The sequence below is a fragment of the Diorhabda sublineata genome, chromosome 4 (genome assembly GCF_026230105.1).
Source record: "Diorhabda sublineata isolate icDioSubl1.1 chromosome 4, icDioSubl1.1, whole genome shotgun sequence".
NCBI classification, from domain to species: domain Eukaryota; kingdom Metazoa; phylum Arthropoda; class Insecta; order Coleoptera; family Chrysomelidae; genus Diorhabda; species Diorhabda sublineata.
Window position 1 is genome coordinate 2975799 of NC_079477.1, and position 12045 is coordinate 2987843.

General features: G+C 30.5%; 1 protein-coding gene across 5 annotated transcripts in view; it reads right to left on the reverse strand.

Moving 5' to 3' along the window:
• Positions 1–11576, reverse strand: part of LOC130442606 (gamma-aminobutyric acid receptor subunit beta) — a 103009-nt gene extending 91433 nt beyond the window's left edge. For 3 of the 5 annotated variants that reach the window (XM_056776879.1, XM_056776877.1, XM_056776881.1), the window contains exon 1: positions 11410–11555. In XM_056776879.1, coding sequence (XP_056632857.1) covers positions 11410–11480 — 71 coding nt within the window. In that variant the 5' untranslated portion in view covers positions 11481–11555. Of the gene's footprint in view, positions 1–11409 lie in introns of all 5 variants that reach the window. The other 2 variants (XM_056776880.1, XM_056776878.1) reach the window with 1 other exon arrangement.
• Positions 11577–12045: the final 469 nt, after the last annotated feature.

Consider the following 12045-nt stretch of genomic DNA (forward strand, 5'->3'; position numbering starts at 1 on the left):
GCCTTACAAAATTTGATCGCTGAACTTTGTGCTATCTGGTAAGGTTTTTGGGCTGGTCTTCTGTTGCTTGATCCTGCTTCTTGTAAACGTCGAGACGATATATCGATATTTCGAACATCTGATAATTCATTTTTCAGCAGATTACTGGTGACTGAGAGCACGTTGTCTCAAATGACGATCATCAATTTGATTAGTACAAAGTCTTCGCTGGTACGAACCCGTTTCATTATGTCGCCTCATTATACGACTGACGATGGTACGATGCCTTCCTAACCAGCAACATATCGCGTGGAATATCCTTCATTCAGGAGAAACAATCAATACAATCAACAGAAACTTTACTTCAATCAGCGCTATTTAAGAAAATCTTTAAATCTTTAATTCAACAGTTGAAGATTTGCGAATCCAAAGCGACTTATGATACGATCTCAAATCGTCTGTTCATATGAATATGTTTATTTTATAATATGTCAAATTCTGCTACTATCAGTTAGAAGTTTGAATTTTTTACTGAGATCGATTTCAGGTTAGTTTCTATTGAATATTTTGTTCTTGCGGATTTTTTTTAATGTCGTTCCACAAAGATGAAAAACGGATACTTCCAACACAGCACTCAGTTTAACATACATTGAATTTTCACAATCACATCAACAACTTTGTATTACAAGCTTGAAAAATCTAATTCGTTTGAGCCTTCGCCTTAATGTCTTCCTTTAACTTTTTCAATAATTTTATTTGGAATAGTTTTAACTAGAAGATCTCTGCACGATTGCACTCTAAATCACAGATAATATTCCTCAATTTTCACTCTTCACTGATATATTGCTTCTTTTTTAAGTGTTTGCATTTTGAAAACAATAAATGTATCAAGATATTTAGCATTGAAATCTGGATCTGTATGAAGAGGATCTTTAACCCCATAGAAATTGTTATTGTTTATCATCAAATAGTTTGGCAATAATTTGTAGTCCTTTTTACAAATTTTTTGTTTAAATACAACCCTGGGCTAGATTCAAAACTCGGTACTAAGTTCTCGAATAGTTGATATACTATTTGAATGTCTAGATTGCGTATTTTTTATACACTTTCAAATACATTTGATTAGAGTCAGATTATTTATTTTATTTCACAAAACCTAATACCAATATGTGTTGAAAATCCATATTTTCCTACAAACGCTGCTATTCATACGGTATTGAACACATTATATGATTTTATTCGCTGTATTTTTTGAAAACAACTCGTAACATTTTCAAAATTTTGTCATTGTTATTAATTGGGTATTGAATAATTCAAAATATTCACTCAATTCACTTAATTATGTAAGAAATATTAGGTGGTGTATTTTTGAGTCAGATACTGGCTACTTTTAAAGTAGATTCTTATTCTCGACTTGCGATATCCTTGATAAATGAATCCCGGTCCAGAAACGTCAAAGCTTAACATCGTTCCGGCGCCACCGTCAGAAATACCAGATCCATTCTGATCTCAAAACAAAGAATTGGCAAAGACTTTTTATGTAAATGCCTCTACTTTGTGTTCGGTCTAGCGTAATATTCTAATGTGTTTTGAGTAACGATAATCATCAGTTGAGGAAAACGCGAAAAAAGGATGATTGTCTCAGTTTTGCATTGGAAGTAAACCAATTCGTATGAGAAATATAAACAGATACTTAATCCTAAGCGGTCTACAAGATAGTTGATGTATTCAATTTCAATTATTTCAGCGAGATCTGACATTATCGCATCGCCTTATTCACTAACAACAAAATTTAAAGGTGAGATCCATTTTTGACAGAAAATTATTGAAACCACGCGTTTGTTATTTTGTAAAAAACTTATTTTGACTCTGTTTAATAGGAATATTACCAAAATAGAGTGGATTGCCTTTGACAATGGGTTTTAAGTCAATTCACCATATTTGGGCAGTGATGATTAATGCCATATAAAACGTGTATTGTATTCATAAAGTTTTGAGCACAAAATTAGAAAATACCACTTGGAAGTATCTACTTTTTCTTTTATGAACAGAGTGGATTTCAGCGTGGAATATTCACCCGATAAACTTGATGGAAACTTACAATACAACAGATATTGCGTGAAAATACGCCGAAAGCACGGTTTCTGAGACTGCAGTTGAAGTCAGACTATAATGAAGCAAAGATCAGATTATATAAAGTAGAATAGGTACTTTATAATTATATTTTTTTCAAGAAAAAAATATATTATTTGGAAACGTCAATTAAATTTTTTGGTTTAGAGCATTTTAGATGAATTAAAATCAGAAGACCATATCAGAACAAAGATAAGACTATAATAAAGAAGCAGATTGAGTAAGTTCTTACTACAGAGATCATTTTTTCTTTTGGAAGAAGGACTAGCATCGATAAAACTTAGTTCAAAGAAGTAATCTGCATACGGCGATGAATTAAAATCAAACCGTATCTTGGAGTAGAGGTTAGACTATATTGAAGCAGAAATGAAGCAGAATAAGTATTTTTTTTATTACAAAGATCATTTTTCTTTTGAAAAATGAACCAAAATTCTTTGGAAACATCGATAAAACTTCATAGTTCAAAGAAGTACCAAAAAATCTGCATACAGCGATGAATTAAAATCAAACCGGATCTTAGACTAGAGATAAGACTATATTGAAGCAGAAATGAAGCAGAATAAGTATTTTTTTCATTACAAAGATCATTTTTCTTTTGAAAAATGAACCAACATTCTTTGAAACCATCGATAAAGCTTCATAGTTCAAAGATGTACCAAAAAATCTGCATACGGTAATGAATTAAAATCAAACCGTATCTTAGAGTAGAGGGTAGACTATAATGAAGCAGAATAAGTATGTTTTCGATAACAGAGATCATTTTTCTCTTGAAAAATGAACTAACATTCTTTGGAAACATCGATAAAAATTCATAATTCAAAGAAGTACCAAAAAATCTGCATACAGCGATGAATTAAAATCAAACCGTATCTTGGATTAGAGGTTAGACTGTATTAAAGCAGAAATAAAGCAGAGTAAGTATTTTTTTCATTACAAGTTCATTTTTCTTTTGAAAAATGGACCAAAATTCTTTGGAAACATCGATAAAACTTCATAGTTCCAAGAAGTACCAAAAAATCTGCATACAGCGATTAATTAAAATCAAACCGTATCTTGGATTAGAGGTTATACTGTATTGAGGCAGAAATGAAGCAGTATAAGTATGTTTTCGATTACAAAGATCATTTTTCTTTTGAAAAATGGACCAAAATTCTTTGGAAACATCAATAAAACTTCATAGTTCCAAGAAGTACCAAAAAATCTGCATACAGCGATTAATTAAAATCAAACCGTATCTTAGAGTAGAGGTTAGACTATAATGAAGCATAAATGAAGCAAAATAAGTATTTTTTTAAATACAGAGATCATTTTTTTTTTGAAACGTGAACTAACATTCTTTGGAATCATCGATAAAACTTCATAGTTCAAAGAAGTACCAGAAAATCTGTAAACAGCGATTAATTAAAATCAAACCTCTATTAGAGTAGAGGTTAGACTATAATGAAGCAGAATAAGTATGTTTTCGATTACAGAGATCATTTTTTAAAAGAAAAATGAACTATTATTTCTTGTTAACATCAATATAACATTATAGTTTAAAGAAGTACCAAAAAATCTGCATACAGCGATGAACTAAAATCAAACCATATCTTAGACTAGAGGTTAGACTGTATTAAAGCAGAAATAAAGCAGAGTAAGTATTTTTTTCATTACAAAGATCATTTTTCTTTTGAAAAATGGACCAAAATTCTTTGGAAACATCGATAAAACTTCATAGTTCCAAGAAGTACCAAAAAATCTGCATACAGCGATTAATTAAAATCAAACCGTATCTTAGAGTAGAGGTTAGACTATAATGAAGCATAAATGAAGCAGAATAAATATTTTTTTCATTACAGAGATCAATTTTCTTTTGAAACGTGAACTAACATTCTTTGGAATCATCGATAAAACTTCATAGTTCAAAGAAGTACCAGAAAATCTGTAAACAGCGATTAATTAAAATCAAACCTCTATTAGAGTAGAGGTTAGACTATAATGAAGCAGAATAAGTATGTTTTCGATTACAGAGATCATTTTTTAAAAGAAAAATGAACTATTATTTCTTGTTAACATCAATATAACATTATAGTTTAAAGAACTACCAAAAAATCTGCATACAGCGATGAACTAAAATCAAACCATATCTTAGACTAGAGGTTAGACTATAATGAAGCATAAATGAAGCAGAATAAGTATTTTTTTCATTACAGAGATCATTTTTCTTTTGAAACGTGAACTAACATTCTTTGGAATCATCGATAAAACTTCATAGTTCAAAGAAGTACCAGAAAATCTGTAAACAGCGATTAATTAAAATCAAACCTCTATTAGAGTAGAGGTTAGACTATAATGAAGCAGAATAAGTATGTTTTCGATTACAGAGATCATTTTTTAAAAGAAAAATGAACTATTATTTCTTGTTAACATCAATATAACATTATAGTTTAAAGAAGTACCAAAAAATCTGCATACAGCGATGAACTAAAATCAAACCATATCTTAGACTAGAGGTTAGACTGTATTAAAGCAGAAATAAAGCAGAGTAAGTATGTTTTTCATTACAAAGATCATTTTTCTTTTGAAAAATGGACCAAAATTCTTTGGAAACATCGATAAAACTTCATAGTTCCAAGAAGTACCAAAAAATCTGCATACAGCGATTAATTAAAATCAAACCGTATCTTAGAGTAGAGGTTAGACTATAATGAAGCATAAATGAAGCAGAATAAGTATTTTTTTAAATACAGAGATCATTTTTTTTTTGAAACGTGAACTAACATTCTTTGGAATCATCGATAAAACTTCATAGTTCAAAGAAGTACCAGAAAATCTGTAAACAGCGATTAATTAAAATCAAACCTCTATTAGAGTAGAGGTTAGACTATAATGAAGCAGAATAAGTATGTTTTCGATTACAGAGATCATTTTTTAAAAGAAAAATGAACTATTATTTCTTGTTAACATCAATATAACATTATAGTTTAAAGAAGTACCAAAAAATCTGCATACAGCGATGAACTAAAATCAAACCATATCTTAGACTAGAGGTTAGACTGTATTAAAGCAGAAATAAAGCAGAGTAAGTATGTTTTTCATTACAAAGATCATTTTTCTTTTGAAAAATGGACCAAAATTCTTTGGAAACATCGATAAAACTTCATAGTTCCAAGAAGTACCAAAAAATCTGCATACAGCGATTAATTAAAATCAAACCGTATCTTAGAGTAGAGGTTAGACTATAATGAAGCATAAATGAAGCAGAATAAGTATTTTTTTAAATACAGAGATCATTTTTTTTTTGAAACGTGAACTAACATTCTTTGGAATCATCGATAAAACTTCATAGTTCAAAGAAGTACCAGAAAATCTGTAAACAGCGATTAATTAAAATCAAACCTCTATTAGAGTAGAGGTTAGACTATAATGAAGCAGAATAAGTATGTTTTCGATTACAGAGATCATTTTTTAAAAGAAAAATGAACTATTATTTCTTGTTAACATCAATATAACATTATAGTTTAAAGAAGTACCAAAAAATCTGCATACAGCGATGAACTAAAATCAAACCATATCTTAGACTAGAGGTTAGACTGTATTAAAGCAGAAATGAAGCAGAGTAAGTATTTTTTTCATTACAAAGATCATTTTTCTTTTGAAAAATGGACCAAAATTCTTTGGAAACATCGATAAAACTTCATAGTTCCAAGAAGTACCAAAAAATCTGCATACAGCGATTAATTAAAATCAAACCGTATCTTAGAGTAGAGGTTAGACTATAATGAAGCATAAATGAAGCAGAATAAGTATTTTTTTAATTACAGAGATCATTTTTCTTTTGAAACGTGAACTAACATTCTTTGGAATCATCGATAAAACTTCATAGTTCAAAGAAGTACCAGAAAATCTGTAAACAGCGATTAATTAAAATCAAACCTCTATTAGAGTAGAGGTTAGACTATAATGAAGCAGAATAAGTATGTTTTCGATTACAGAGATCATTTTTTAAAAGAAAAATGAACTATTATTTCTTGTTAACATCAATATAACATTATAGTTTAAAGAAGTACCAAAAAATCTGCATACAGCGGTGAACTAAAATCAAACCATATCTTAGACTAGAGGTTAGACTGTATTAAAGCAGAAATGAAGCAGAATAAGTATTTTTTTCATTACAAAGATCATTTTTCTTTTAAAAAATGAACCAACATTCTTTGGAATCATCGATAAAACTTCATATTTCAAAGAAGTACCAGAAAATCTGCAAACAGCGATTAATTAAAATCAAACCATACCTTAGATTAGAAGTTAGACTTATTGAAGCAGAAATGAAGCAAAATAAGTATGTTTTTCATTACAAAGATCATTTTTCTTTTAAAAAATGAACCAACATTCGTTGGAATCATCGAAAAAATTTCATAGTTCAAAGAAGTACCATAAAATCTGCATACGGCGATGAATTCAAATCAAACCGTATCTTGGAGAAGGGGTTAGACTATAATGAAGCATAAATGAAGCAGTATAAGTAAATTCTAAATTGATTACCAGATCATATAAAACTCCTTTGAGTATAATCCATTATTCCATATTCAACTCTATCGTAGATCGCATTATCTGGGAAAAAATTCTCATATTTTCTTCACATAAAGATAAAAAGTCATTTTTTACACTCCGTTTCAGATACTTACACAAGTAAGTGAATAATGGATGTTTATATTAACATACAAATGACAAAATTGATTGTTTAGGACCTCACATAAAACCTTTGTGTTGGCAAGCATTATAGTATGTGGAAAAGATCACATTCGATCACATATATACACTATATAGTCAATAATTAATGAAATATAAAAGCAAACATTTCATTCTTCAAAATAAATAAGAAACAAACGATTCAAAATCGATTAAAACAAAAATTTTATCGGTTATACTCTGATGTTAGGTATTTTTTAGTCTTTTATTCAACCCATTGCTAGCTTATAATGACAATAAAAGCTTTTATCATTTTTAACTATCCCTTAAGGGCGCGTGAAAGAGTTTGAGCCTTTGAACTAGCAAGTTAAACTTTGTTCTCTACCCTCATCTCTGTTATTCCGAGGAATTGCATCTTACTAATATGGGACAAGTTTTTCTCTGACTGTTCAACCTTGTAGAAATGATCTCGAAATATATTAGGATAGGGGAAATATACGGGATACTATAAAAAAGTTTGAGTTATAGATTTTTTATATTCAATATAATATAATCTAATGTAATGTATTTTGATTACTTAAATATTAATATGGAAGTATTAATAAGAAAAATACGACTTGTAACATCGAAGAAGATTATATACAAATTACAAAGTATAAAGACGGAAGCAGGAATAATAAAAATAAAAAATGTTGAGCTAAAAACTATCACTCTTCACAAACATCAATTTAAACTAGAGGAAATTCTTGTAAAATTAAATGGGACACAGGTTTTGTTGAGATAACAGCAGAAATTATACCAAATTTTCATTGGAAAGCGTTTATTATTGTTCTTTCTTGTTATATCTCTCATGAAAATCAAGTTTCGAACCAAATTTTGTCTTCTGTTAATGATAAAAGTTGAGATCCGAAAAATGATTCATCAAAAAAGGTAAATAAATGAAAAAATGTATATTTGGAAAATATACTGGTAAATTCACCTCGTAAAGTGGTAGTTAAGCCTCCACTTGTTGATAATCACGACTTCAAGTAGAATTAAGTCTTTAAAAGGCTCCAATATCATTTAGGCCTTCCTCATTTGGATATTTATCTATTTTTTTATAAATGTCTTCATCAAATTAACTGTCTTCGCTCAATGAGTTATCTAATCAGCAGACATGCAGCCTACAATGCACTTTTTCATCTATCAGTGAGAATCCATGGTTCACAACCGACATTGGTCAATAAATTGCTTTATGAAAATTCAGTTTCGTTTTTCTCAAACTCCTTTTTCATTGATCAAGCAGTTGTAAAAGTTGTTTAAGTGTATTTTTCAAAATGTATCATCTATGAATATATTGAACAGCTGTTATAATGTTATAATGATATCCAAGTCAGGAAGACCACAACATGAAGATCTCACTACTGCCTATTATGGTGAAACTATTTGAGAAACTCCTACATAAAAAATTAAAACAGCTTATCGAAGAAAGACAACTACTATCGCCATTCTGGCAATGAGAAAGAGCAATGAAGAAGCAACCAACAAGCTACATCTATAACTGGACGAAGAGATGGAAAATTAAGCAGAAGGATACTCAAATTCGGCAAATTACTATTACCTATTACCGTAGATGCGAAACTTCGATGTTGGAAAAAAAGAAAAATGTATTGGCTAATTAGAAGGAGCTCCACTTTGTCTCTACAAAAAAGTTTATGCTTTATAAGGAGATTTTTAAACTTGTATGGATTTATGGTATACAACTATGAGGATGCTCCAAAACAAGCAGCAAAAATTCCAAAACCAAGCACTGAGGAACCAAGTAGATGCCTCATGGTACAATCGCAATAGGGTCCTGGAAACGGACCCGGTTGATCTGATCATTAAGAAATTATCTAAAGGTCATAATGAAAGACTCCATCATTATGTGAATGTCGAGGTTATCCAGATCCTTGATAATACTAAGTTGAAAAGAAGACTTACAAGGATCAAGCTCTATTCTACAGAACTTAATGAACGCTGATGAAGATTCCTTAGTTTTAAATTTCAAACTCTGTTAGATTAAGTTAAAAATAGGAAATATCCAACCACTTTTTACGAATACACAGGTAAACTTTCTGAGTTTGTTGATTTCATAGATCGAAATTATCTTCAATTCATTGAAAAGCGATAATCATGCCCTCTTTCTGGTAACAAAACTTCAATTAGAATTTAATCACGCAGTTTTCAATGATAAGTTTTGAAAAAATATTGTTTTCAATATCATTCCATCAGATTATGACTCACAATGGTATACATGGGAATGAGCTTGCAGATCAAGCTTTGACAATCTCCACAGTGACTTGATCCATAAGAGACCGCTGGGCAAATCACTGGGCAAGCTACAAAATTCAGTTACATCAAATTCAACGGTTCATCGCCAGTTAACCACAAACTAACAAGTTGTTCACAACTGTCCAATTGAAGAGAAAGAATTAGAAAAAGTAGGAGGTTCTGAACAGATTCCAGAAAAATTTCCAGTAAACTTACCTCGAAAAATGTTAGTTATGACCCTACCTGGTGATAATTCTTACTAATTTACCTTTAAAAACTCAAAATTGCGAAAAGGAAATTGTGTTCGGTTGTATAAGTTTTGAACTAGATTAGATTGAAGATCTAAAAAAGTTCTGGATACATAATTGAAATAAGAAAATTCCACTTCTTAACATCAAGAAGTTGAAGCTTCAAGAGGTACAGTCTCAAAAATCGAAGTAACTGTTGAATTAATATTGTTTTAGCAGGATATAATAATATGTATATATAATAATATAAAACAGTTTCTGACAAATCTTTAAGCTGAGATAAGTTCTATTAGTATTTAACAAGTTTTGTTTGGAATTTTGAAGAGTTTTTGGATATATAATTATAGTAGAGAAAAAAGATGAAATAATGAAGGGAAAATTTCGATTTTAAAGAGGCACCTAGGTATAAAAACTACCCTCGATAGCTGTATTGTGATAATTTCTAAGAAATCTAACAAAACTTCAAAAGTTGCAGCCTCAAACAAGGAATTCACGTGAAAATATTTATGAAAATTGTTTTTGTTCTACTTTGAATATATTATTGAACATACGAATCAAGAAAATCACATTTTACATAAAAAAGTGTAAACTCGGAGAAGGAACTCCGAAAAACGTAAGTTATGTCTCTACCTAGTGATAATTCTAACAGTTTCTGACAAATCTTTAAGCTGAGATAAGTTCTATTAGTATTTAACAAGTTTTGTTTGGAATTTTGAAGAGTATAGTGATAATTTCTAAGAAATCTAACAAAACTTCAAAAGTTGCAGCCTCAAACAAGGATTTCACTTGAAAATAAAAATGAGAATTAGTTTTGTTCTATTTCGGTTGTATATTTGAAAAAATTGATTAAGAACACCTAAAAAAACGCAAACTAGATACAAAAAAGGCTGTAAGAAAATATTACAAAAGAAATTCGAGTGATCTCACCTCGAAAAATGATAGTTACGACTCTTTCCGGCAATAATTTCAAAAGATTCAGACAAATCTTCAAATTGAGTTGAGCTATATCAGTTTTGAACCATAATTAGAAGAAATACCACATCTCATAAGTAAAAACATGGTGTATAGAGACAGAAATGTAGATTTCAACAGACTGCAAGAGACACCCCTTGATAACTATCTAGTTATAATTCATATGAGATCTGACAAAATTCCAAGCATCGAATTGTTTTGCACTATTTTGGATATAATAATGGAAACACCAGGTTTCGTACAAATCACAAAAATTCACCTCGAAAATTCTAACAAATTCTGAAAAATCTTTGAATAAAATATAATAGTCTTCAACAAGTTTAGATTGGAAACTTTGAATATAGAACTGAAATATGAAAACTCCCCTTCATACTTATTTGATGATAACATTCACGAAATCTGATAAATCTTGAAAAGGTACAGTGTCAAACAATAAATTTCGAATGTTTATAAAAATAGAAATCAGAAAAAAAGGGATAAACAGATGTCACTTTCTAGGGTGCTCCAGGTTCCTACAAATCACAAAAGAAATTCTGTGAAATACGCCTCAATATAGAGGATATTGGAAAATTTTTTGGAAATCCGCTGAAAATTCAATTATAAGATTGAATTGAGTGTATTGAATAACTCTATAATTTGTTTTTATCATAAATTTGGAAAAATTCAATGTATAGAACAAAGAAATATCCAAATATGAATATTATGTTTCTGAATATTTTTTAGAACCTATAAACAATCATCCTCCTCGTTAAAATCACAAAATAGAATGAATAATACAAAACAAAATGATTTTATTGTAAAGTACGGTGTATCAACTAGATTGAATTGTTGGAAAATAATTCATTTGAAACATATTTAAAAAAGGGAATAAATGATAATTATTTGAATAAATTATGAATAACTTTAGCTAGAAAAACTTCTTTTCCCGTGAGAATCTGATGAAAATATTATTATTTTTGAGATGATGCGTGCCACAAATGAATTACTTAGGTATTGACATCCCTTCTGCCGGGATGGCACCCGCAGCTGCAAGCCCAAACACACCCATGCGAGCACATGCACGGTAATAAAAAAAGAAATATATATATAAAAATATACAAATGGGAAAACTCACCCGGCAAAGGCCCCTCCGAAGGTAAAAAGGGTCAACAGCGCGGTTGGCCAAACCATCCGGCTGTCCCCCATTTTGGGGTTTCTACACGTGTCCCTTGTTTTTCGTCATTTCCCGACACAGAACGCCGTAACAATCGTTGTGTTCCATTCGGCACCGAGGAAAGGAGTGGTCGGCAAGCTAGACTGGGGCTTGGCTACTGCGCATGGTGGCCAGAATTTGCGAAATAATAGCAGCCCCTGGCCGAAATATTATCCCCGTTTAGCTCTATTTCTCTCGTTTCAACATAAACTTTCTTGTATTAGAAAAAGATGCGGATAGATTCGTAGGACGTAGCTTCTCGATCCAGGATCTGGCCGTAACATGGAATCAATACCAGTGTGACGTAATTTCAGTCAACGCGATACCTGAGCCAAAGACTCTCTGAAAGGCAGGTGGAATTGGACAGTGAAATGACACTGGTAGGCATAGAGGTTACTTACAACAGGATGTGGGATTCAGAATATACTTCCTTTTTATGTTACAGGAAACACCTTACTAACAGATCGCAATTATTATTTATCATAACATCTATATAAAGTATACGAGGAGACGTTTATAAATAATGATTTCTTATATTATTATACGTACAAAAATTAT